General features: G+C 44.3%; 6 protein-coding genes across 15 annotated transcripts in view; 2 read left to right on the top strand and 4 right to left on the bottom strand.

Annotated features, from left to right (window-relative positions):
• Knockout (Stork-head domain-containing protein knockout) overlaps positions 1 to 8,780 on the bottom strand; it is a 71,205-nt gene extending 62,425 nt beyond the window's left edge. For both annotated transcript variants that reach the window (XM_071788978.1, XM_071788986.1), the window contains exon 1: positions 8,011 to 8,780. The gene's annotated coding sequence lies outside the window, so the exon portion shown is untranslated. The remainder of the gene's footprint in view (positions 1 to 8,010) is intronic.
• The window catches only part of LOC139819552 (uncharacterized), a 91,819-nt gene that overhangs the window by 62,762 nt on the left and 3,417 nt on the right, over positions 1 to 25,640 (top strand). For 2 of the 3 annotated variants that reach the window (XM_071788997.1, XM_071789013.1), the window contains exons 1-7: positions 23,605 to 23,709; positions 24,212 to 24,359; positions 24,448 to 24,655; positions 24,772 to 25,015; positions 25,095 to 25,206; positions 25,274 to 25,440; positions 25,505 to 25,614. In XM_071788997.1, coding sequence (XP_071645098.1) covers positions 24,260 to 24,359; positions 24,448 to 24,655; positions 24,772 to 25,015; positions 25,095 to 25,206; positions 25,274 to 25,440; positions 25,505 to 25,614 — 941 coding nt within the window. In that variant the 5' untranslated portion in view covers positions 23,605 to 23,709; positions 24,212 to 24,259. Of the gene's footprint in view, positions 1 to 23,604; positions 23,710 to 24,211; positions 24,360 to 24,447; positions 24,656 to 24,771; positions 25,016 to 25,094; positions 25,207 to 25,273; positions 25,441 to 25,504; positions 25,615 to 25,640 lie in introns of those variants that run through there. The other variant, XM_071789004.1, reaches the window with a different exon arrangement.
• LOC139819567 (uncharacterized) lies at positions 11,620 to 16,294 on the bottom strand. The gene is made up of 4 exons (XM_071789028.1): positions 15,563 to 16,294; positions 13,877 to 15,046; positions 13,302 to 13,713; positions 11,620 to 12,953 (listed from the first exon to the last, which is right to left on the bottom strand). Exons 1-4 carry the CDS (start codon positions 15,584 to 15,586, stop codon positions 12,796 to 12,798), a joined length of 1,764 nt encoding a protein of 587 aa, XP_071645129.1. The 5' UTR covers positions 15,587 to 16,294; the 3' UTR covers positions 11,620 to 12,795.
• Positions 18,084 to 19,425, top strand: LOC139819635 (RNA pseudouridylate synthase domain-containing protein 1). 2 transcript variants are annotated; one of them, XM_071789151.1, is made up of 4 exons: positions 18,084 to 18,388; positions 18,461 to 18,704; positions 18,784 to 19,060; positions 19,264 to 19,425. In XM_071789151.1, exons 1-4 carry the CDS (start codon positions 18,167 to 18,169, stop codon positions 19,274 to 19,276), a joined length of 756 nt encoding a protein of 251 aa, XP_071645252.1. In that variant the 5' UTR covers positions 18,084 to 18,166; the 3' UTR covers positions 19,277 to 19,425. The 2 variants fall into 2 exon arrangements, with proteins under 2 accessions (XP_071645252.1, XP_071645243.1); XM_071789142.1 differs by having other exon boundaries at positions 19,259 to 19,425.
• LOC139819646 (DNA repair protein XRCC3) lies at positions 19,417 to 20,913 on the bottom strand. Of its 6 annotated transcripts, none has more exons than XM_071789171.1 (5): positions 20,772 to 20,913; positions 20,443 to 20,637; positions 20,002 to 20,132; positions 19,708 to 19,914; positions 19,417 to 19,650 (listed from the first exon to the last, which is right to left on the bottom strand). In XM_071789171.1, the coding sequence occupies exons 1-5, from the start codon at positions 20,785 to 20,787 to the stop codon at positions 19,441 to 19,443; spliced, it is 759 nt and encodes a 252-aa protein (XP_071645272.1). In that variant the 5' UTR covers positions 20,788 to 20,913; the 3' UTR covers positions 19,417 to 19,440. The 6 variants fall into 6 exon arrangements, with proteins under 6 accessions (XP_071645272.1, XP_071645286.1, XP_071645305.1 ...); XM_071789185.1 differs by having other exon boundaries at positions 20,443 to 20,615; positions 20,687 to 20,836; XM_071789204.1 differs by having other exon boundaries at positions 20,443 to 20,549; positions 20,687 to 20,836.
• Riok1 (RIO kinase 1) lies at positions 20,986 to 23,484 on the bottom strand. Its single transcript, XM_071789039.1, has 5 exons — positions 23,173 to 23,484; positions 22,023 to 23,035; positions 21,731 to 21,933; positions 21,364 to 21,654; positions 20,986 to 21,275 (listed from the first exon to the last, which is right to left on the bottom strand). The coding sequence occupies exons 1-5, from the start codon at positions 23,247 to 23,249 to the stop codon at positions 21,168 to 21,170; spliced, it is 1,692 nt and encodes a 563-aa protein (XP_071645140.1). The 5' UTR covers positions 23,250 to 23,484; the 3' UTR covers positions 20,986 to 21,167.

Genomic DNA, 25,640 nt, shown 5'->3' with positions numbered 1-25,640 from the left:
ATACGCGAGCGTAAATAATACAATGTTGCACCGTCCGTCCCGCGAGCGAACGGCAAAAACCGACAGAGATTCACGCAGACCCGCTAATAACGACGTATAAATAGCGGTCGTTGTAACATTTCGCTACTAATTTACACATTAAATTTAAATATTTGCTGCTTTTCACACCTGCGAAACGTGAATTCAGGACATAGATGCAAACATATGAGTTAGGACAGATTTCATTTTCGCTTTTCACGGAATGTGACGCAATCACGTAAACAATTAGTTAATTTAATTAGTTTTCTATAAAAATACTAATTTCATTGAAGATATATAATTAATTTATAATACACAAGAACAACCTTTTCCAAAACAACCGTCGCGTCGTTCGGAGACGTTCCTGTATACTCTGCATAATTTGTAACACGAGTTCATATATCTTATAAAGTATGAGCTTGATCTAGTCTTGCCTGAAATATTAACCCCGTTGAGCGATCGAGTGGCTCATGCGTTCATTAACGTTGCGCATAATAGGAATTCCTTCCCGCTAGGACGCTCGAAAGTCTTCGAGCGACGTGTCCCTTATTGTAACGTAAAACCGAGCCAGATGATAACTCGCACTTTCCATAGTTTCCATACACGTGAAGTAACGACCGGGGCGAGCAAGCGTTTTGCCTGAGCGAGATTGCAAGTAAGCGCGCGTGTGTTCCCAGCTTGACGTACGATCGATAGAGTAAATGACGTACACGCGAGAAAGTCTTCGACTAAATTGCAAGTTACCGCGTAAATTCAGCAAGTTCGTTACCGCGGCGAGAATTAGCCGTGACCAACACCCTCGGCGGTTCTGCAAATGCCTTTCGATACGCGCTAATCGCCGAGTTCTGCACAAGTCAAGTTGACACAGCTTTCGCGAGAGTCCTTCTCTCCAACGATGCGCGCAATTTTTCTTATCGGCGACTAAAACGGGCATGTATAATTATCATCCAATTGGTCGATTATCGTCTCTTTTTCTCTCTCTCGGCGGATTATCCTCATCAGTGTTAGGAAAGTCGTTTCCATTGTCTCAAGGGTAGAGACACGTGAGACCGTTGCGTGAGAGGGGAATCTCGCGCCTCTCGGGGATTTCGAAACGTACAGAAGCGGAGTCGCGTGCCTTCGCGCGTCTCTGAGCCCGAAGGCGTCGGCCTACCGTCGTGTAGCATGAAACCCATACACGGCACCCCCCGCATTCAGGTGAGAGAGAAATAATGAAAAAGTAGGCGGAAAAGTGGGATTGTGCCATTACCACCTCGCGAAATAGTTTGTAGGTGGAACGCGCGACGGGAAAATGCCGCCGCCGCGCCGCGCCGGAGCGCGAAGAGGCGCGCGCCGGGAGCCTCGTTCCACTTTTGTGGACGCAGGCGCGATTCCGCGAGCGACGTGTGTACAAGAGGAATACACGCTCGCGGCTACATGACGCACGCGCGCGATTCATGTGGATCATAATGAAATACGTGATCCATCTCCAGAGAAACTCCTGGCGCGCGCGCGCGTGTTATCTCCCAACCCCCGGCGAGAGGGGATCCTTTTAATTGAAACTTTCAAATCTATCCGAATTGAGCGCGCGGGCGCGAACGCGTTCGTCAATTTCGCAGACGGTCGCTTCATCCGAAGCTGCGAGAAACCGTCGAGGTGAGTGGGAGACTGATTACTGTCATTACGTGGCACGTAGATTGAAAATTTATCTCGCGTTTCCCCTTCGCGAGAGCGCGGCGAAGCGGAGACGGTAAATAACGGGCGATAAAGGCGAGCGCCCGTGATTTACGTTATGGTAAACGTCGGCGAAGTCGGTATCGACGTGTGCATTTTACGTGCCGTCCCATTTGCGGAATTTAATTCGGAGTGCCATAAAGCAGCCGGACTCTTGGCGCGGAGCATTATAATTTTCGTATCGACATCGCATCTCGCGATATATAAGTAGCACCGAGGCGCGCGTATCCGCAGGTCTATACGATCGGTAAGTCGGCGTCATTAATAACGTGTCGGGGCGATTAACGGATCCGCGTGCGCGCCGCGGAGCATTAATTAGGACCATTTTCACCACCTGCCGATCGGACGGCGCGCATTAATAAAATCGGCGTGAACGACGAGGCCGGACGTCCTCGCTTTTCCAGCCGTCAGTGGCTCGATCCGCCGCCAGTAATAATTATTCCTAATCGGTTTATGTATACATATAGAAAACGCGCGGATCACGGAGTCGGCGAGGTGAACGGCTGATCCGTTTACCATTCCGCTATCTCTCCGCTTTTACGGAATAGTTCGCGGATACAAATCGTTCCCTCTCATCACTGCACGATATAGTCTCGCGTTCGACACGGAGAAGAGCCGCGGCGCGGCGTTTTAAGATTCGCACACGGCAAATGTAGCGCACGTCTTACTTTTAATTGGAGGAAAGTGCAAATCTCTTGCATCAGTCAAATCTGACATGCCCCAAGATCCATTGAATCGGGATCCCTCGTTAATTTTAAAACGATTATTTGATTTATCATTGTTCGAATCTGACAGATCGATCTTCGAAAGAGTTCACAACGTTCCCATATATGTGCCCCTTTTCGTGGAATCACTGCTTCTCATATCTCGCATCTCTTCTCCGCGATTATTCCGGCGAAATCGCGCACATCGACAACGACTTGTCGGAAACGATCTCTCATTAACTGCACCGTCAACGTAAGCGCGAGGTCAAACGAGGCGTCGTTATTAGCAGATCCCAAGGATCGACGATGATTCCCGCGTGCTTTTACTTCCGGTCGCGCCGACGACCTTTTTCTTCCCGCGGTCTTTCTCTCTTTTTTTCTCTCTCTCTCTCTCTCTCTCTCTCGTTCGGGGACGGGAGTCGCGAGTCAATTAATTAAGACCCGGCGATCCGCGGGCGCGTACCGACGTCCTTACTTTTCCAGCCTACGGGCTGGCGGCGACGCAATTATTTCTAATCACTTTAGAAAATTCCCCCGCTGCGCGCGTGGTCGATCGACGACGATCGGCCGAGTGTGTGCCATCTTTCTAGGCTGTTCGACCTCCGCTTTCTGAATCGCGCGTCAGAGTTTCCTCACTGCACGTCTCTAAGCTTGACCATAAACGGCCGATGTCTCTCGCCGACGGGATAGCGATAGGTCGCCAGCGGTGTCGCGTTCACGACGTTTTGCATGGAGATTAATTTGAGGCACTAACACACGCTCAATCCAACACGAGTACAGTCTTCACGTTAGTTCGTAGTATTTACGTCTTTATTTGCGCGATATATTAAGCCGTTTTCTACTGTTTCATATCTTCTTTTTTGTTATGAAAATAATACTAATTATTATTCTCCTCGAGCTTTTTTCTACCAAAATTTTGAACAATAATTTATGTGAAAAGAAACTTGAAGAGAAGGCACATATAACTTCTGCTTACTACATCTATCGATGGAGACTTTGATTTACCTCGTTCGAAAGTACCAACTCTAAGAGTGAAACACTACGATGTTCGAATCTCTGCCGCGCTTAATGCGTCGAATGCTGAGTAAGTGACAAGTGAGTGTGTCGGCGGCGATCGTTCCTCTTCCTACGGTCTTGTTTTTCCCGCGGAATCTAGCGTAGGAGAAATTACCCGCGTGTGTGGCGGCACCTCGAAAAGCCGACCAACACGATCGTTCCTCCATTAGCCTTGTTACCACCGGGAATGGGTTGAGGAACTCTCCTTCTCCCTCCTTCCCTCGGCCCACGTCGTCGTAAGGTCAGCGAACGGGAAAGTCGCGGTGGATGAAGATTTTTCGAAGATATGTGTTATGTAAAAATGAATTAGCTCGCGAAATTGAAGAAACCGGATTTGCACGTAGCGCAACTAATTTCGCAACCTCTGCATTTCGAGCTCGCGGTTAATTAATATTAACTAATATAACGTCGCGCGAAGTGAGAGTTTGGATATCTCGAAACGCGGATCGCGCGTTCGACTATATCCCACAAAGCAGCTTGTTTTCCTCGGAGTCGCGCGAACTTCTTGAAACTGGAAATACATATCGAACGCCGGATACGAGCCGTGATTTCTTCTTCTTCCACGAGGGAGGAGACGGTAAGCGCGCGTGAGTCGATAATTTTCTCTTCCACCGCCTCCGCCACGTAACGCTCTTGGGAAAGATAGTTAGCTATCGATCAATTACGTGCTCGATGCACTCGCCGCGGCGCGGCTGCGCCCGTTAAAATGAGCTTTTACCGTCCAACTTTCCTCCGGGATATATAAAAGATCCGAGTAAGAGTACTGTTAAAGGTCGACTATAAATAAATCGAGAATACACGCGGCGAACGTAACTGCGTGTGCGGGCGCGACAAGAACCGATCGTGTTCGTGAAGGTCGGCTGAAATCGCGCGCGCCTCATCAGCGCTTTATCAACTATAATCAGGTCACCCACCAAAAAATACTACGTTTAACGTAAAGTCTCGAAGAAGCATTCAAACTGTCGAGCGAAACGAATCCAAATGAAACAAGATATAAGATAAATCGACTCGAGAAGCGCGATTAATCCGACTGGTAACGATGTTACCAGGCTGCGAAACTCCCGCGGGATATAATCCGCCACGTGATCCTACAAGATGTCCGATTAATTCGCGACAATTTTCTAATTATCGCAAAATACTGCCGGAGAATCTAAATCGCCGAGTTGAAGGGTTTACGGGATTGGATAACTTCGACAACTGGGCTTATTTTCGACCTCGAATCCCGCGGCCGCGGCCGTATTACGCGAGGAGAAGTCCATTTCGCGGTCATAGTCCGACCGTAGCTCGAGGATCGTTGTAAACAGAACCTAAATGGCGATTTGAGCCGGGCATAAAAGGCTGCGAGTAACGATGTACTCAGGGCGAGCCGTAATCTGCTTTTGCGCCGCCACGTTCGCGTTTAGCGGCCGCGCTCTGCGCGCGCTAATCTTTACGGCGATTCGACTGGCCGTCGACTTAGTTAACGATCGACTGCTTGGCGTTCACGGACGATCGCGCATATCGTTTTCGAACTCGTCTCGCGAAGATAACCCGTTTTCCACACCTGTACCCGTTCGCCGTATCTCACAGCACACGCGTCTGATAATTGCGGAGTATACGGCAATTAATCTCGCAACGTAGGCACAACTCTTTGTTTCTTTTCATTATATTTTTTAAATAATTATTTATGAAGAGGTATTAGAATTATTTTTAAATAATTATTTATGAAGAAATAATTGTTTTTTTATTTTTTTTTTTAATAACAATGTCTAAGACTATGCATTATTGAGAAACGCACTTTGAATATCGTTTTTTTTACGCTATATATGAAGCAATATGCTGCGATTAAAGTTTCTTACGTATTAATCGCTATTCTGATCTTAATAGGCCTGAACAAGAAAAGACTGATAAAGACACACATACACACGTCGTACTTGGTCTTTCCAGTCTTTCGTAAAAGACGTCAAACGGTACACGGATTTGTATATTCGTTTCGCCTGAATCAGGCGTTACACAATTTTCACATACGGTTTCTCGCCCGTACGTTCTAGTCCCGTTCCCGAAGACAAATCGGCGATTATTATTAAACGATAATAGGAACGAGTTTGGCCGGCGTCGTTTCTTACAGCTGTTATCGCCGAAACGGGAATCGATGGCGCATTATACGCCACCGTCCTCCTATAGAATTTATTTGTGTCACGACGATAATATATGGGAGCTAAATACCCTCAATTAATACCGCATTGAATGCCTCTCCGCGTACCCGTACAGGTGCGGCGTTTATGTGTTTTTCACCTGCTTGTGCGTGCCACTTTTGTGGCTCCCATGCGAGCGATTTTACAGGGTCAGCAAGTTTTCCACGGACGCTAAACGCACGGGTCACGAAGTTCGAAGCGGTAAATGGTACCACGAAAAAATTCGGCGGTTTTCGATATTTAATTATTCTTATTATTTACCTTGTTTATTCTTGTGAAAGTTAGATGGGCTTTTGAAAGCTTTTAAAGGGGGAAAGCGCCGTTTACGTAAGGAGAAGGTTTAAACGACCTTTCTTCGGGACGTTATTTTCTACCTGCAACGTCCTTTACTATACCGTATTACCGAGTGTCTCTGTATGAAACATGCCGCATCGACCTGGCGCTCGCTTTCATACCCCACGCGATCGACGGTTAACGACGGGTAAACGCCGCCGCATTGTGCACAGTGAAAAAGTCGCTTTCCCGTGGTACACCGCTCTTAATCGGCGAACGCGACCGAAGGTCCGAAAACCGTCAGGAAGTTAATTAAGTAGATTGCCATGGAAATTAGATTAAGCGAGTTTCTCGCGAGCGGGGACACACAAACCAGTTTAATTGCCCGGCATTGTGTCGGGAGTTAATGACTGCCGCTCTGCGGTTGCCTTCCCCGGGACACACCGTCGCCATGTCGCTGAAGACAAGTTGCGACTTTAATTGCGACGCGCGTGAAACACGTACGGAGAGTCGACGCGAGTCGCGGATCGCGAAAACGAAACGGTTCTGCGATCGCGCCGAGAGAGGAAGTCGCGTCCGCGTCGTTAAAATTCGCCAAATCGAAAGGCGCTACATTAGCGATAATTATATAATTTTTCGCCTCTCACTCTGAAAATCAGAATTCCGATCTGATTAACGCGAAAATTGTTGACCTAAAAATTATTTGTCTGAATAGAATAACTTTCAGCGCGCAAGATACTACGATAAAAAGATTGAAGAAGAATACGAGATTTGGAGGAAATTTTAAATTTTAGAGCTAAGAAAATTACCAATTGTTTTTAATCGGTCATTTTCACACCTCCACAATTTTAGACCTAAGAAAATATTACTCGACTCCGTAGTTTGTCCCAGAAGGCAGAGCGAGAAAGAAGGAAAGCGAGTGAGAGAGGAAGAATGGGTTCGCGATTAATGCAACACATTAGCGAGAATTGTTGCGACTATACTACGGGCGATCGTCTCTCTCTGACCTCGAGGTCCCACGTTACATTATCCCCGGCCGTTTCCAGCCATCCGGGATGGTAATTCCGCGTTATTTCCCGAGGTCGAGGTCGTGGCGGCAGGCCTCTCGTCGATTCGTGCGGAAAAGGAGACCATCGACCTCCGCCGAATAAATCGTCGGGGACGGTCTTCGTCGTGACGAGACGACGCGGTAAATCATCCGGGTTCTCAGGCTTTCAAAGGACTATCTTTCGTCGACTAGCATTAATGAAGGCCCCCGCACGGCTTGCCGCTATATTAACGCTATTATTGTTGCGTTACTGTAAAACGCGTGGCCGGAAGCGCAAGGATAAAGGTTTCTTTTCCTCTTTTTTTTTCGGCGATGAAAGAAGGGTCTCGCGTTATTTGCACAAATGTGTATCTTCACGTCACTTGTACGACAAGTTAGAGTTAGAGAACAAGTTCCACGATCGCGAAATGCCAATTAAATCTAAACACGACGATCAACACGATACATCGCACCGATCAAACGGAGAATAAATTCCACAATCGGGGACGGAGAAATTTGCGTTTAAATAGATTCTATATTTTTACGTATTTTTACGGGTATTTTTCTAATTTAGCTTACACTATACATATATATTTCTTTTTTTTCCTTTTGACACTCCGTTGAAATTGTTTCTCTCCATGTTTCCGTCTCGAACCGTGTTTTATTATACAATGACATTACATCATTGAAGTAGAATATTCAATGATATCTGCTCGTTACCAAAAAGAAATTTTTACAAACAATGGTTACTTAGCATAATTTCTCAAATTTCCAAGAATTAAAATTATGAATATACTATTTAAAAAAAACTTTCTAGTAAAATTCATTGCATACTAATTAAAAAGTGAAATTTATCTAAAAGGAGCGTAATATTTCGTAATTGAAGTTAGGAAACTCAGCTCAAAAGTTTTGAACGCTATCTGAAGATCCTAAGACTCTATACTAGATTAATCCTAGACTCCGAATTCGCAAAGACGGTCGCGCTTGTCGCGTCGCGCGAGAGGTCTGACCGCTCTTGACCCTCGAGGCTTGAATCGGGACTCACCTTGCCGCGACGAATGATCGTGTCGCGCTATCCCGCGAAGTCTGTCCGCTCTCGCCTAATTACCAAGGTTATCACCGACGGGAGTCCGAGCACCAAGGCGACGAACCGAGCAAGGACGAAGGACGGAGTTTTCACTTTTAGTCCAAGAGGGAAAACGCCGAGAGATGCGCCGCCTCCTTCGCGTATCCACAGTTCTTCTCACCCGCGGGACGATTCGCCCGGCGTGCGCGCGTACCGGATGCACGCGCGACTATCTCTGTCCACCTGGATGCGACACGTGCACGAGCACGCGCCGGGACGAATCCCAACGGCGCCTCCTTCGTCGACGAAGGGAGCGAGCGAAGGAGAGAAAGAAGAAAAGAAATCGCGATCGCGCGGTTCCTTCCCCCTTCCGGCCGTACGGCGATCGATCCGCTTACGCAGCGAGGATCCCAGCGGGATCCTCTTCGACGAGACGAGGACGGGAACGGAATTCCGAGACGCGTGCGGGGGTCTCGTCCCACGATCAGGAGGCACGGCGACGCGGCGCGTCGCAGGCGCGGCGGTGTATACGATGGTCGCGCGTTGTCGAGGACGGTGCGGCAGGTGCAGCCGCTGCAGCTGGCACGGTCGTCGGCTTCATACTGAAGTGTACTGAAGGGGAGAGATATACACGGCGGGCACGGGCACGATGCCGCCGCAGGCTGCCGCCGCACGAGCAGCTACGAGAAACTGGCTCCACCGTCGCCGCCGACTGCTCCGAAAACTCGGGGCAGCGCCGGGGTCTCTCCTCTCCGTTTCTCACCACGAATCTCTCTGCCGTCCTCTCGCTCTCGTCCTGCCGCCGCTCTCTTCGCCACCCCGTCGCTCTTCCCCGTCGCGCTGTGCGTTTGCCATTCGTGGTGGGGTTCTGCTCTCCGCGAATGGAGTAGGGGCCATCCTCTCGATCTCTCTATCTCTCTTTGCCGCGACGCCGAGATCTCTCTCTCTCCTTCTTCGCATGGGATCCGCGAACGAGGCCCCGAGGATATTTTTGGATTTTTCTTTCGATACGTTGTCCTGCGAGGAGAGTCACCCGGTTTAAGACCCGTTCGGAGGGATCCTTCACGATAAATTCCCGCGAGAAATAGCCGCACTTGCCGCGCCGTCGAGGCGAATTCGCTCCGCGATCCTTCGCATTTGTGCATATAAGAATCGGATTGTAAGAATAAGACGCGTTGCATTGGTGCCTCAGGTGCATTCTTACTTCAGCAACGGCCGTTTGTATTTTCTTCAACGTCCACTTTTAATCTAAATTTAGTAGCATGATTTTCTACTTTCGACTGTTGCTAAGGAGGAAGTCGCTCTTTTTCAATGCTAACGCGTTCCTCCCGGTTCATCCCAGCATCCGTAACGAGGTATCGCCTGGAATTATCTTGATAACATTACTCCGAGATCCGGAGGAAGTCTGTATCTTATAACAGAAGCGAGACGAGGCATAGAAGTGACTCGGACATTCTTAAATTATTTCTACTCTTTTTTTTCTGACGAGACACGAATAAAGCTTCGGAGCGATTTATTCAGATCGGCAAGAATCTCATCGTGGATCTTGGAAGACGCGAAGATTTCACTTCTCATGCCCTTGGGCTCGTTGATTCTTGCGCAAAGATGCAAAAAGGGAAGCGCCGGCGAAAATCACGGTGGAATTTCCGCGTGTCCGTTTCGTCTTTTCATATATATATACCTGGGCCCCGATCGAGTCGTCGCGCTCGAGCCCGGCGCGACGCGTTCCGGTAGGTCGGTGACGCCGAGAACCGGACCGGCTGCAAAAACGATTACGTTTCGTGAAGACGAGAGGAGGGACCGGGGAAAGACGGAGAACGCGGCCGTGGGTTACCGACGGGTCCAGCCTGGCTCGTAAAAATGCCCGGATGCATCGCCGAATATGGCCGAAAACACCTAAGTGCGCCCGGTAACAAGACGCCTCGTCGCGAAACGCTACGTCGAGGTGTGAAAAATTTGTCAGATCCCAGAAGATTGTTTCCAGCTTGTTTACCCAGACGGGATAATTTTCTATGCTAACACGCTTTGTCAAAATGTGAAATATACCTAACCAGAGCGGAACGATGGTAATTTTTACACGGCAAGAAAGAACACGAGATGAAGCCCTTATATTCTTAATCTTACAAAATAATCATTATCTTAATTGCATAAATATATTGCTTACGAAACTAATTGTTTATTGATCAATATTTGTTGTGATGCTCGAAACTTTTTTATCAAAACTTTTTTTAATTATTGCACATATACTAATTAATACGATACGAGATATAACTTGTTTCAAAGATATATGAAGCATGTCCGACTTCGCTAACAGGAAGAACACAGAACGGCGCGAAATTGTCTTGAGATGATCTGGCAATTTTCACATCTCTCTAAAATAATTAGACTGATGTTTGGCGGCGGGGGCGGGCGTTTAGCATCCTCGTGGACGTTAGACCACTTCGCACTCTCAGAGGAGCGGTAATTAACGATGCTTGGGCTCATGTACTTTCATAAAGTCCGCAACTTTCTAATGTGCCCGGCAAGTATCTCTGTTTAAGCGTAACGGGGCTACGTCGCTCCGTATAACGCGTATAACAATATCTTTTTCACCTTTCGAAATTAAAAAACGGCCGTCGCGTTAGGAAAGTTTGGAAAGTTCGGAATAGCGAGAATCCTCCTCCTCGCGCTGCGTCAATTACAATCCTCTCCATGAATACCCCGACTATCCGATCAGGCTTCTAATACCGTCTAAGTCGATCGACAAAAAATCGATGATATTGTTCCGTTCTTTCATTTCTTCTTTCGCGAGCTCGTTGTGACTTTTTTTCACGAATAAGCAATCCGTACTTTGAAAGTTGACGAGGAGCGTTAAAACTTCGTTTTTTCGCTAATATTTTCATGCGGGGACGAGGCGAAGGAGATCGCAAAAGAGTGAAACATCCTCCGTAAGCGTCGGTGCGAGAGTCGGTCGTTGAATGAACACCCTCTTCGCGTCTTTCATCCCCTTCGCGTTTGCACAATGGCTTTATTATACGGCTCGGCTTGCGGAACGACTTTCCTTTAAATCGGAGGGACGTTTCGCGTGCCTTACGTTGACATTTACAGTGAAATCCCGAGCAGCGGGCGCAGCTGGTTTACCATTCGCTCAATGATGCCTTAAGGATCTACGGTACCGTGGCTGGAACCTGTTTCTCTTGTTCCTGGTTGCGCCGGCTATATTTATGCGCATTTGCACGCGCACGTCTACGCATATACGCGCGCGCGCGCGCATATCGTCGCCATACAAATTGAATTGCAACTAATTATGAAATATTGCCGATGCGTCGTCCCGTGTGAATACGCGAGAATTTCACGCCGCCGTCTCAAAAGTGTCTACCTAACTAAGACGCACAATCGTCCTGCGCGAAACTTACGCAATGCAGGGGGACAAAGTTATTTTATCTATTAAAAATTGGAATTTTGTGAAAGGGACAGTATATATTTGCGCAGACATTTCTCTAGGAAATGGTAGAGTGAAATTAATCATTATTCTCTCGCATTTTAAGCTTTCGAGGAAATAAGTTTCAAAGCTAGGGCTTTTCTTAGAAAAAACTTGGATCTCTTTGCGATAAACGCGTAATTACATATCATACCTATATTATACGCGTATTTTTATTTTTTTTTTTATCTTCTTTCTCTCTCAAGGTATTGGATGGAGGATTACTTTTGGACAATCCTCTCAGAGGATTATTTTTGTCGTCTCAGATCGGTCGGATTTCACAGCTCGGCAAGTTAATCCGGCAAAACAACAGAATCCGATGTGGCTTCCACATCGCCTTTTACGTTTCTTTCGTCGGTGTGTGGGCACATCGACCGGGACCGTTTGGGAAACCGCGACCGACTGCAACGCGTTTTAATGCCCGGAGATTCACACGTGGCGGCGGACCGGGCCGACTTCGACTTCCTGTCTCGGCGGCCGGGCGAGCGGGTCGCACGAGATATAACGCAAGCCGGATACGGACCTGCGTAATTGTACACATCGGCCGTGTTTCTGCCGTGTTAATCTTTGTCGTACGAGCGCGTCGTGCGACCCTTAAGGTCGCGCTCCCCCGAGCACGCCGCGGAAGTGCGAAATTAGTTCGGCGTAAGAGGACGAAATTATTCTATGCAGCTGCACATGTGCACACATACAATGTCTAATTCCATAACGGTTTAAAGTTTGGATCTACATGGTGATTTCGCGATTATTATATAATTTTCGTATGTTTGCTTTTCAAAAAGAGCAATCGAGATTCAAAATATGTCTTTCGATTGATCGCAACGGACAGTCATACGAAGGAAAGTATGTTTTTTTGCAATGATAAAGAATTTGCATCAATATCGGTTATACATCCGTTTATTTTTTTCTTTTTGCTCAATTAAAGGTTGCTACACATAAGTTTAAATAAGTCGTGCTATGAACGTGCGACATTAATAATAATTATAATAAATATTGATTTATAAATTTTACATTTAAGATACAGATCTTTATAGTTAATCTTAGATAAGATACAGAGCGCAAGGTGTATCTTCGTATTTTAATAAATTTGTCTCTTTTGTTGATGATAGAAAATCTCGCAAATGGATAATATAATAATATGATGATACGAAAGTTATTTATTCGTGTGACTACTGTTAAATAATATTTGGCTAAATATACAGATAAATTTATGATAAATAATTTTTCTTAATCGATTTTTCACCCTTTTGCAAAATTATCCAAGACAGTGATAATCTCTAAATCTATTGAACTATGTGTGTTCTTTAATATTGATATCCATTATTACCGCCGTTTTGTCTGTTGCTTCCGACATTCGCATTGTCACTGCCACCGATGTTATTGCTAGGAGGATTGGAAAAGTAGCCGCCGCTATCACCGCCGCTCAAACCACCATCGTTATCTCGGCCAAACGATTGTCCTGCTGTAAAATATAAATTTCTCAAAGAACCCACAAATAGTACGTTAAAGCGCACAATGTAAGTTATTATTTTTCTACAAAAATTATGTACCTAGTACCTACTCTTAAATTATTTTATTTAAATGGTAGTGAGATAGAGAAAGAAATCGAATTTTAGAATGCAGTAGAATATCAATGCTTAATAGCAAAATTATGAAAAATTAGATTCTTTAATGTATGGACTTTATATACAATATTTAAATATCTCATTACACGAGAGTTAAAAGTTCTTTAATACATTCTTCCTAAATTTCCACTTGTCTTCCACGTAACTTTGACTCAATTAAACGGCAGATCGCAATCTTATCGCACCTGGTCTTCCCGACTGATAACCGTTGCCGCCTCCGCTATTAAATCCGCCGAGCTTTCCCTCGCCGGGGCCACCACTTGGATAACCACCGTTACTACCGCCTCCATTAAATCCTGAGTTATTCGTGAAACCGCCGCTCTTGCTACCTGGTCGACCAGAAGAATAACCGTCGTTGTTATCATTCGACCCGCCGGAGCCGTATCCTTCGCCGGCATTCGCTTCGCCCTCGTATCTAATTTGCGGTTTAAATCCATCCTGATCAGCCTCATACTCGACAATCTGTTTCCTACCGTCTGGAAGCAAAACGTTGAACTCGCCTTGAGCTCGGTCACCGTCTCTAGTCTCCGTGTGACTGTAATCGCTGCCGGTTTGCTGATCCTTCACTTTATAGGAAAACTCGTATTTCGCCGGCTCCTGAAAATAGAGAGATAAAAAACTGAAACCTGTAATAAAGGTAGTTCTACAGAATTATCAAACAGACTGGCTATTTCTGAAGAAAATCATTCCGCTTCGGATAATTGCCATATTTATTTCTGGTTCAATTTCAACGAGACATATGCATAACATATGCACTTACCGTACTTTCCTCTTGCGCGTTATCGTTGTAACCCTCGCCATTTCCCCTTCCTCCTCCTTCTCCTCCTCCTCCTCCTCCTCCTCCTCCTCCAAAACTTCCATCCCCTTGCCCGAAATTCCCTGCGTTTCCATTTGGACCTCCGGATGGATAGCCGTTAGCCCCACCGAAACTTCCTCCGTTTGAGCCTCCGGATGGATAGCCGTTGTTACCATTTCCACCTCTATTAGGCTGACTGGTTGATCGTCCACCGAATCCACTTTCATTCGGGGTTCCATAGCTGCTCGACGGTCCTCCACTATTTCCGCTATTGAAGCGACCTTTGCTATTTGCATTTCCATTTGCAGGTACGCCATAACTACTCGAGGGCCTTCCACTGCCACCGTTTCCACCCCCGGGAACGCCATAACTAGCCGACGGTCTTCCTTCGTTACCTACGTTTCCAAAACCACCCCCGTTGTTCCCGTTAGCACCAGGAACGCCGTAGCTAGTCGACGGTCTTCCTTCGTTACCTACGTTCCCGAAACCACCCCCGTTGTTCCCGTTAGCACCGGGAACGCCGTAGCTAGTCGACGGTCTTCCTTCATTGCCCGTATTTCCGAAACCACCCCCGTTATTCCCGCTTGCACCGGGAACGCCGTAGCTAGTCGAAGGTCTTCCTTCGTTACCTACGTTTCCAAAACCACCCCCGTTGTTCCCGTTCGCACCGGGAACACCGTAGCCATTCGATGGCTTGCCCTGGTTGCCTGCGTTTCCGAAACCACCTCCGTTGTTTCCATTCGTGCCGGGAACGCCGTAGCTACTCGACGGTCTTCCTCCGTTGCCTCGATTTTCACCAAAGCCACCGTTAGGAGCGCCGTAAGAGCTAGAGGGTTGCCCATCCCCAAATCCGTTTCCTCGAAACTGACCTAAACTGTTTCCGCCGACATTTCCCCCAGTGGGTACGTCGTAAAGTTTCGACGGGCCATTACCTGCGCCGGACCCGCCGAAACTTGTTGCGCCACCGTTTCTATTAGCACCACCCCCGTTGAAATCAGGTGCTCCATACTGGTTGAACGGGTCGGTTTGACCGTCATTCGCACGAGAAGGGCTCGTCCTTGGAGGTAGATACGAATTAACCGGAGGTTCCGAACGCACCACGGCCAACATCATAATAAACGTTGTTCCACTAATCTGTGATAAGAATTTCAATTATAACGCAAATACGCCATTGAAATACCGATAAATCTTAAAAAATGTAATGAACTTGTATCAAACGGTAATAAAATTATTTCAATAATATTTTTTAATTTTGCACCAAAGTGTTAAACAATCTTCAAATTTATACCTAATTTTCCATCAAATTAGATTATTAATTATATCGAGCAATTTCGGTTATTTTTTTGAAATTGATTTCTGCTATGCTACATAATTAATTTTAGTAGAGTCAAATGTTAAACTCATCTGTATAAACTTTTGTCAAGGTAAAGTCCTAACTATAATATTGTCAAATATATACCTGTTTGAAAGCCACATTTATAATCTGAGCAATAATTATTCTTAACGCCCGAAATAAAAATACTCATGAATTCGTGATCGAGTTCTCATCGTCAGTATAATGCATTTCTAAATGTAGATGTATTCAAAAATAAATCCGTTAACTTTATATTTCATAAACATTGAACGAACCTAAGTGTCATTTCTTCTCACCTTAAGCATATTGACGACTCTCATAGTGTTCTCCAGCGGCAAAAAGAAAATCAAATTTCCGTTACTCTATCCCTGCGAGGGAGACACCCGCTCTCCCTGCCTCTCGTTGCTGCACCCTTCCAGCGTGAGATGGATTTCTCGAGGGAATGACAAACACGAGGCCCGCATCGCTCTTTATATATCCCGGGGCTCATCCGCGTTTCTAGATCATAGTTTGGTGCAATCGGCAAGATTTACAGCAACGTTCGACGCAAGTGTGTCACAAGATGCTGCACGGGATCGATGGAAAAGAGCCGGATCGGCGTGTAAGTAAGCGTATGCTCACGAGCAGATTCGCGCTCTATATCTCGCCGATCGCTGACTCCCGTCAGCGTTGCGCCGCGAATCGTTAACTCGTAATCATCTGGAGCGCCTCTAAATCGTCTCGCGTGGAGCCTTTGACGCGATCCTTGATATATCGCTCCGACGTACCGCCGCGCGCGGTAAAAAAAAAATATATTCTTAGTCGCGTCTTTTCTTATAAGCTATAGCTGCGCGATGTAAAACTGGAGAACTATATCCCACGTGCATTGAGATCAATGTAAACTCATATCGAGCTGCAAACAGAAATGCAATAATAAGATATATATTTACGTCATGATGTGAATATAAGAGAACATATATCGCAGACGACGTGCATCTCGTGCTTAATTAATCATGATATACGTAACCACATCATTTAATTGATTTTATTAATTTTTCCTCTATTAATAGAAGAATAAAAAAGTTATGCTCTTTAGTCTAAAAGTCGTCAGATTATAGTAATATTATTACAATATATTAATTACTATATCATTATTATCATATCTTGAGTTTAAAAAATGTCTGGACATTTGTTTTCTCTCTTGTAAATACCTAATATCCTTTTGATCCATAAAACCTAAACTATTTGCCTTTACAGAAAAAGTTTATCGACCTCTGCTCCATGATTGACGCGTTTAAATACCGCCGACATCCGCGTGAAATGTATATCTTCCAATTATAAAAAGCCTATCATCGCGGCTTTTCCGCGCGTAGAGCTGAGACGATCCGCTTTGACGCAATAGACCTGTGTGACGCAAACTTGCATAACGTCTCATCCAGCGTGAGCTACCGTCACCTGCATTCGGTACGAATGCACGGATTGCACAAATTTTCCCCGGACGACGTGGCATGCACGTGCATACGGAGCACCAAATAAGTGCGCGAGAGTAACTTGAGGTAACTCTCTCTATGCGCTCATTAATGTTTCCGATTGATCTTTCTAACGTTGATCAACTTTTATCTTATTCCGATTAATCTGACCGGAATAAAATAATATATTTCTCAATATATATGATAAACAATATAAATAGTGCTTTTTTGCCAAAGATTTAATACTTTTAAATTTGATTGTAATTAATTAGCAATTATGCAGTTATTTTTTACTTATAATACTTGATTGATTTTAACGATGAATTTATGACAATCGAGATTTATTCTTGTGTAAATTTGTTATTATCTCTACATTTGAATTCTTCGACCACACCTCTTGATAGTGTGAAAGGGTTAAAATACAAGAAATAAAATATGATGTAATGAGAAAAATCCCTTCGCTCGCGATCGTTCGATTACATTTTACATTGAGCAGACACGGCGGACGCAATCTCTTTGTGTGAATACATCGTCGAGAGAAGATGTTTTGTGTATGGCACACGATTCCTCTCTAGATACGCATCTCTCGGTCTCGCGGGCTTTGTGTCACTTGTGTAAATGAGAACATAGTCGTTCTATGTCGGCATACAAATCTCTACACTGCGTCCCGATCGCCATCAATTATATCCGCGTGATAATGCGGTACGACATTAAAAATTCGAATCCGGAAACACAAACTTCCTCATTTTTTGTCACCGGCAAATTTTGCTGATACTAAAAAATATTAATATTGTTATCACAAATTTATTATATCGCTTATTTCTAATAACAAGTCAAAATGTTACATTTTCACTGATTCTGCAATGAGTTTGTCATATAGTATGCATACCATACATTAGTTGATCAGGAATTAAAAAATTGAAGGAAACAAAAAAGTTATAATAGGGCAGAAAAAACTTGAAAATAAGGAGAAAGGATTAATATTTTGAGAATAAGGGAAACGAAAGTAATTCCTCTTAAATCCCCTGATTGAAAAGAGACGGAGGAGAGACATATGTTCATACTCGTTTTTTCTCTTATGCATTCTTCACGCATCTCCGCGCATTTTCGCATCCCTGTTTACATCGCGCAGGCTCGCGTGTAGAAATGCGCACGAGAGTCCGCATATAGCATACACACATATGATTCACAAAATTATTCATTCCTTCATTAAAACCAACAGATTAGCGTAAAATAAAAATAAATTTACAATACAAATGTATAAAATTTATTTGTAAATGCACATTGTCTGTATGTACAGGGGTATGTATGTGTGTGTGTGTGTTCGTTTAATGCTGTGTGCACGTGTATAGGACGTTTCCTCTGTGTGCAGTGTGTGTGCACGTAAACATCTGAAAATGGCCGCAGCGTGGAAACACCGTCCGCAATCGAGATAAATATCTTGCTCCTATAATGGTTAAAGTAAATATCAACAGATTCTTACACACGTGCACGCTGATTGTCTGCAATCTCACGTACACGATAATTCGCTTGATACATTCATACATCAAGAGACTGGTGAGCGATTGGTACGAGGAGCACAGATCTGTCAAGATCATGCATCGCAGTGAAAACTTTTTGATAGTCGACAAGCCCTACGACATGTACATAAATAGTAATAATCCCGACAGAAAGGTGAGAGCATCCTCGTTTCGGGTGGGCGATTAACGTGTATCCGTAAATCGATCAGGCATTTACCGTTTTCAGAATACTCTTCAGACAGAACTGCGTGAGATGCTGCCAGACCTGGTTAATCCACGGCTGTGCCACGAGTTTCATTTTGTTCACCGGTTGGATTATCCCACGAGCGGCGTCATGTGCATAGCTTTAAATAAAAGGGCGGCCAGAGCGGCGTCGTACGCCTTCGAAAATCACAAGGTGCAAAAGTTCTACTTAGCACTGGTACATGGTCACATACATGAACCTCACATCGTAATCGACAAACCAATTGGTTAGGAATTGCGATAGCGCGACATTGCAGTAACAACCGATTTTGGCAAAGCCTCACCTTGATACCTTCCTCGACCTAGGTGCTGACGTTCGAGAGATGACTGGCAATCACAAAATGTGTACGAACGACAGTATCTTTTGCGACAAGCCACGCAGATCTTACACGACGCTGGTAGTATTGGAACATGGGTTTTGGAAAGGCAAACCCGCCACTAAAATCTTGCTGGCGCCTGGCACAGGTAGACGACACCAGTTGAGAGTACATTGCCATCATATCGGTCACACAGTCATAGGAGATTATACGTACAGCGAAGGCAAAGATATAGAACCTCACAGAACCTACCTTCATTCCCTTAGGTACAATTAACTTAGGCTACGGTCAACGTAACGCTACACATGCTCTGGAGCGTTCTTCTTCTCCTTCTTTCTTCATTGAAAGAAAAGAGAAGAGGAATGCTTCGAAGCATTTGTAGCGTCACGTTGACCATAGCCTTAGAGTATTGCTGTTTGAGATGTATATATAATTGTCTCATTAACATTACATTTACTTTCAAGGTTAGTATTAAACTGTGATATTGAAAATATGGATGTGAGAACGGCGGATCCGTTTGATGCCTCTATATTGTCCGATTACAAAGCGACAAATGTGACAAAAATCTTGGACGAGAATATATTTCGCGATATATACAAACTTATGGAATAAAATTGAGACGTTTTCATTTTGTGGTAGTGCAGATTTATTCAGTCGCCCTGACGCCAGATTCGTTCACCTCGAATTGGAAAGTGATCCTGGGCAAGTGCGAGGCCAGCATTACGCAAGCGTATCGCAAGATTTTTCGGTAGAAATATATAGAGGTGGTTATCATACTCGACCATGTGAATCCTAAAGCTGGCTGCTCACTCGCGTCTTCAGAAATGAGTCTGTGCCCCCCTATAACCGCGGAAACCTGGAAGATAGATGTATCAGCAATGCGATACAACAATGTGCCTGAAATTGCGTTTACCTGGTTAATGCAGATCACGCACAGGTCATCGTTTTTACAAAGTTCATGTAATTGTCTTCCGATGAGCCTCTTAGATTTGCCCTGTTGCTGCTCCTTCCAGTCCTCTACTCTGTAAGGGGCAGCTATCGAATCGATGATTAACAACCCTATTTTACGAGCATTCATCAGCGTTGGAACTCTACGTTGCAGGCACACCATCAGTTCTTCCTTCAACATTAGCGAATTGACATACGATTAACGGTACAATCTATATATTGCGTTACCCCTCAATTACAGATAATATATTTTAATTACAATGGTGGCTACGTGGCTGACGAATATCACATCTCCATTCACAGGATGAGTTTTAGCTATCTCCGAGTTCTCCAGCAACTGCTGCAACCGTTTTGAGGGAAAAGCAGTCTCCGTGCAAATATATATGGCACCTGTTAACACGTCAGTGATTCCACCATAAACATTTCATAATAGCATAAATATTTGAAGACTCCAAATAGTCAAGAGAGAAAAGATTGAAAGTATAACATAAAGCTCTATTATCCACTTTAATAATATTTATCAAATTATCTTAAATTCTTTTTCTAAATACATCAAAAGTATTTTAAAATAAGTAAAGATAATATTTGTATCAAGAACTTAAAGATATAATGTCGCGTCGCCGGGAATGTCTTTTATTTGCTCTCAGACTGCTTGGCGTGATATCGGCATGCATTTTTTCCCAGAGTTTTCGAACGTTACCAGCTCCGAGGCCGCCCGCGGTTATCGGCAGTTGGACGGTGAGGCACAACTGCAGAGCCAGCTGTGTCTTCCCGGTGCCGGCGGCGCCGTAAATCTGCGTGATACCCCTGCAAGGTACGCCGCCCCTGAGTTTCGCGTCCAGCCTCGCGCAGCCGGTTGTCAGAAACCTCTCCCTAATTGCGGCCGCGTCCGTCACTGTAGCGTGCATTCGCACGGAAAAATTTATTTTATGCATAATAAGTACATACATGCGACAGCCGAAATGTCAAAATGTCACTCTGATTCGGTGCTCAAAGAGCGGAGATACTCTTTCTTTTCTCAGACGATACCTAGCAGTTCCTCCATCTCGAAATTGATCTGCGATATGTTTGATAATATCGTATATTAGCGTTTTTCACTGGCAGAGCCGGTGCGCACTTAGTAAAGCCGTCGTACACAAACCAACGTGAAGTGTATACTCGTCACGCTCCATGCGATTGTGGCGCCGTTCTTCGTTCACAGCGAGAGATACATTACAAAACAAAGCAAACAAAATACTAGATATAATACAAAAAAAAGTACTTAATGCATGTATTTTATATACAAGTCAAATCATCCTTAAATAATCGTGTCCTGCTGTTTTGTACTTTTTTTTTTTAATATGCTAAAATTTTAAGAACGCTCAAGGATCGCTAATAATCGGTGTATACATTGCATAATGTTCTCATTTTTTTCCATGTAGACATCTATTTTCCTCCTCTCGAGGAAACTTTTACTTTACGTTTCTTCACATGCTTTTTTATCTTGACTTTTCGCTTCTCTGCCTGCTGTTCTTTGATCGCCTTCTTACGCGCCTTAAAATCAAATATAAATAGAGATCAATTAGACGTGAAAGTAACAGATGCATAGTGTTGTGCAGAAAAATGAATAATATAATCTTACTTTTCTGCTTTCGGGACTTTCGTCTCTGGGTCTAGCTGAATTTACGAATTTACTCTTATTATCCTCGCTGTCTGTTTCGCTCTCGTTTTCGCTGTCGGAATCATTATCCTCGGAGGAGGTATCAGCATCGCTTCCCTCCTTCATACTTTTGCCATCTGCCTTGTGTTTGTTGGCGAGGATCTCCGGTGTTTCCGCGGGCTTAGATAAGTCCGCTTTCAAGCCTATCAGTGTCTTGTAAATCAAATCTTTACCGGATTTCGCGAGATTTATATCACGTTCCACATTGATCACCTACGAAAGGATACACGATAGAACAAAATAGAATCTAGAATTATGCGTTGCGTGCGCCTGCAGTAATCACCGATACCTGAGTCAATCTCTGTGGAATGTAAGCTTGCTTGAAAACCGCCTCCTCTATTTCCCGTTGCTGCGGATCTTTCTCTTGATCCGCCTCCTGCATCCACATGTCCAAATACTCGTCCATGTTATTCTCGTTTACCGTTGGATCCGTTATGAAGTCGAACAATGCTTGAAGCGGCATAACTCCCACGTTGTGCTTTTTGAAAAATGCTGAAAAAAATAATACAAATATACATCAAGTACATTTCTTTTTTTTTTTTAACTGCAAGCCAGAACATTGAAATGCTTCTCTGTCATACCTGTAACATTGCTACAGTCGTTCCTGAGGAATTCCATCGCGTTACAATGATCACGATCTACAGCCTGCGAAACGTCAATGACCACGATCGATCCGTCGTGATAGAGCATATTGTACTCGCTTAAATCAGCATGAACGAGCCTGCACTTGTTGTACATCTTCCACATGATTTCGATACACTCTCTGTACAACGTCCTCGACTTTGAATCCGTAAGTACGGCGTCCTTCAGTTTGGGCGCCGCCCAGCCGTCCGAGCCCAAGAACTCCATCAGCAACATGTGACCGCCGCACAAGTGTGGCCGCGGCGCTCGGACACCGCCCTGCTCCAGACGCTTCAAATTAGAAAATTCCTTCTCCGCCCAGATCTTCACCATCTTGCGCGGATTGTGCAGGGAGTGCACGTGGTCGAAACGGTATTCACCCCTGATGTACTTCTCCCGATTTCTAAACGTCAGGATGGACGTCCGGTATATCTTGATGGCGATCTCGTCTTCGTTCTTCGACCTGGCATAATAGACATTGGCCTCTTTCCCGGTCGAGATGCAACCGTTTATCTCCGCCAGCACTCCTCTCTCGAACAGCTTGTGCAGCTTGTTCTTGATGCGCGAATCCAACACGTTCTCGATCGTCGCGTGATCGCTTTTGTCTTTCGTCCTTATGCGATCTTTGTCAACCCGTCTGTCATTCTCGACCAGCACGTTCGCCACGTGGCCTGGCAACGACGGACCCGCGTATTTCTCCAAATTAATTTTATTCGAATAACGGGTCAACAGCTTGTGTTTAGGTTGATAATTCGTTACCTTTGTCGACGTGGTCTGAGCGTTGGGCCTCTGCGAGCTCGTTTTCACGACGGTATTCTTTTCCTCGTCCAAATCGTAATCATTGTTACAAAAATAGTCGTCGTCGTCATCGTCGTCATCGTTGTCCACATTGTTCGTTTTATTGTCCGTAATGTGCAGATCGGCCACTTTTTTCTCCACATTAAATAAAGGCCTTCCTTTGAATGTGTTCTGCCTGTGTGAAAGACGATAACAACGTAAACAACAGCTTCGAAGACCCAACAGACTTGCAAACAAAACTTTATAAACATATAATCCTCAACTCGCAGCTTTTTGAGAATAAAAGATGAAAGCGAAATACATGTAACTTACGTCTGCAACCGTTCGTCCTCATCAGCGTCGCTGAATTGACCTTCCTCGAAGTCTTCTCCCCGCATGACGGGATGCATCTTCCAATAACTTGCTTATTGCACAACGTGTCGCCAGACCACGTGCTCCCAAGGTATGACACTATACCCTTCGCCTCTCGCGGACGACAAATGCTTTCCCTTTCGGAGCAATCGGAGCACGCTATTAAAAGCCGTGGCACACGGTGCGTTTCGTTCAGCTGGATCGCATGTAAGCCGACTCACCTGAAAATTATTTGAGTACTCAATCTTGCGCAATTAGTAGATTCGCTCGCGGTTTCCGTATAATGAGTAATTACCAAATTACCAGCGGAACGGCGTGCGATTGGTCAGTTCCTCGCGTCAGGTTTGGTTATTAATCAACTCTAGGGAATCCTCGTGTGATCGTGTCTCTGCCTTGTTTGCGCCCTCTATACGTTTCACGTTTCGTGCCTCGGACGCAGATCGTTCTTTTGTTTACATCAATAATTTAAACTACGAAATTATGTTGAGATGACAGAGAGTAAGCTCTTTTTGACAATTTCCGTATCAATACCGTCCTCTGATACACTTGCAATTTATTTCAACTTCACGTTGATTATTTTTACGTCTCCGCGAAACTGATGTAAATCACGCTTTTTAATTAATCAGAATGTTATTAATTATTACTTATGTTTTGTAATTGAAAACATATTTCCTGAGTTGTTTGCCGCACGAATACAGCGTTAAATGTCATGTCTTTTAATAATCGATGCTAACATTGTTGTAATATTTTTTAGTACAATTGATTCTTGTATTGGCATAATTGATATTATTTTATGTAATGCTGTACACATATTATAATCAGATCGTATAAATGGGGACGTTCAGAAATATACCGCTTTGCAAGGTCTTGGTTTTATCTACTTTGTTCATCTACTTTATCAATAAAGTTAAGATTGTATAATAAACGTGTAAACCTAACGAATGGTTTTCTAAAGGCAAGGACTCGAACTTGACACTTAAATGTTCCTCAACATTTACAGATAAGAGTGTCAAACAACTCCGAGTAGTCCGAGTGGCAATATCCTACCATGGAGAGTATCATGCGGTCCATGCAAGAGTGCAACGCTATTCGTTATGCATCTTATAGAACCGCTGCGAAGATGCAGATATTACATAGAGAATTGCACAGTAAGTAATAATAAAGTCTTCCTTATATAAATTTCTTTTGCCGAATATTGCCGATTTAATTGCTCAAAATTGTTTTGTTTTACTTTAGTGATGCACGTGGAGCTGGAGTTAATAGCAGGAGTGTTCGAACGTCACAGACTCTCCATCACTGAAAATTGTGTCAATTTAGACCCGAGTGAAATCGAGGACGTTCTTTCCGACATCTATTTCGCGGCGCAGAAAGAAAGTAATTTCAATTTTGATGTTGACCTTGTGACCAAGCTCGCCACAAGTTATATCCTGAATACTTTTGACAAGTAAGTTTTTATCTCACCGTATTACGTTTATATCAATGTATCTATAATCTCAATGTAATTTGAATTATCTTTCTTTAAACACATATATTATTAGTAATAATAATTTAACGTTACAGACAAAGTACCGGAAATATTTTAGTGTTCTCGGTAAAAGTTGCGTTGGTATTATTGTGCAGTGGCAAATTACAAGAGAAATATGGATATTTATATCAACAATTGGCCGATCACAATGCGTGTTTATCTCGAGCTGGCTTGCACACCTTATTAACAAATATCTGCAAAATAACGGAAATGCTGGGGGAAAGTATAGCATACGGATACGAACAGATTCAGTCACACATAGATGCCTGTTTTGTAAAGGTATGAACAGAACTGATTTTGTGTTCATCCCATCTATTAAAAACGATCTCTATTAAATAATTTTGTCGATACACTTTAGTCTCAAGGTGGCCTCGGAGTTACTGAAGCGGAGTTTGCCACGTGGATCATGCAAGAACCTCCACTACTGGTTTGGATAACGACGTTCAATCGAATAAAATCTGCAGAACACAGTAAGTAACAAAATTGAAAAAAATATCGTGGACCCAAATATGATAGTTAACAATTTTTACTTTACAGTTGTACATAACATCAGATGTTCCTCGTGTAAGGTAACGCCGGTACAGGGACCGAGATATAGCTGTTTGAAATGCACTGGGTATCATCAGTGCCAGGAATGTTTTCTCCTAGGAAAAACATCGAACAAGCACAAATTGAAGCACCCAATTCGCGAGTTTTGCGTGAAGGTATAATGTTTAGATTTCTATTCTCTAACGTTAAACATGTTACTCAGAAACAATTCTTTCACAGACTTCACATCGTGAAATTACGAAGCTGATCCTTGAATTGATCAGAAATAAACTGAGATTGTGTCCTACCAGAGCAGTCACGATGGAGGACACAGTTGCAGACGCTGTCAGGTTCGTCGCACATACAAACTGCACTT

The sequence above is a fragment of the Temnothorax longispinosus genome, chromosome 1 (assembly GCF_030848805.1).
Source record: "Temnothorax longispinosus isolate EJ_2023e chromosome 1, Tlon_JGU_v1, whole genome shotgun sequence".
NCBI classification, from domain to species: domain Eukaryota; kingdom Metazoa; phylum Arthropoda; class Insecta; order Hymenoptera; family Formicidae; genus Temnothorax; species Temnothorax longispinosus.
The sequence above is the reverse complement of the archived record's forward strand: the minus strand, read 5'-3'. Positions and strand labels throughout refer to the sequence as shown.

Bases quoted from the DNA above. Each gene is read 5' to 3' on its own strand.
- LOC139819646 (XM_071789164.1), bottom strand. From the start codon at position 20,692: ATGTATGTACTTATTATGCATAAAATAAATTTTTCCGTGCGAATGCAC. The intron at 19,915-20,001 runs GTAATTAAAATA...CTAATGTTGAAG, and splicing joins TCAGCCACGTAGCCACCATT to GAAGAACTGATGGTGTGCCT. The intron at 19,651-19,707 runs GTAAACGCAATT...TCTATCTTCCAG, and splicing joins GCGTGATCTGCATTAACCAG to GTTTCCGCGGTTATAGGGGG.
- LOC139819567 (XM_071789028.1), bottom strand. From the start codon at position 15,586: ATGAGAGTCGTCAATATGCTTAAG. The intron at 15,047-15,562 runs GTGAGAAGAAAT...TTCTTATCACAG, and splicing joins GAGTCGTCAATATGCTTAAG to ATTAGTGGAACAACGTTTAT. The intron at 13,714-13,876 runs GTAAGTGCATAT...CTCTATTTTCAG, and splicing joins ACGCGCAAGAGGAAAGTACG to GAGCCGGCGAAATACGAGTT.
- LOC139819635 (XM_071789142.1), top strand. From the start codon at position 18,167: ATGGTTAAAGTAAATATCAACAGATTCTTACACACGTGCACGCTGATT. The intron at 18,389-18,460 runs GTGAGAGCATCC...TACCGTTTTCAG, and splicing joins GTAATAATCCCGACAGAAAG to AATACTCTTCAGACAGAACT. The intron at 19,061-19,258 runs GTACAATTAACT...TTTACTTTCAAG, and splicing joins ACCTACCTTCATTCCCTTAG to GTTAGTATTAAACTGTGATA.
- Riok1 (XM_071789039.1), bottom strand. From the start codon at position 23,249: ATGCATCCCGTCATGCGGGGAGAAGACTTCGAGGAAGGTCAATTCAGC. The intron at 21,655-21,730 runs GTATCGGTGATT...ATCCTTTCGTAG, and splicing joins TTCCACAGAGATTGACTCAG to GTGATCAATGTGGAACGTGA. The intron at 21,276-21,363 runs GTAAGATTATAT...TTTGATTTTAAG, and splicing joins AAAGTCCCGAAAGCAGAAAA to GCGCGTAAGAAGGCGATCAA.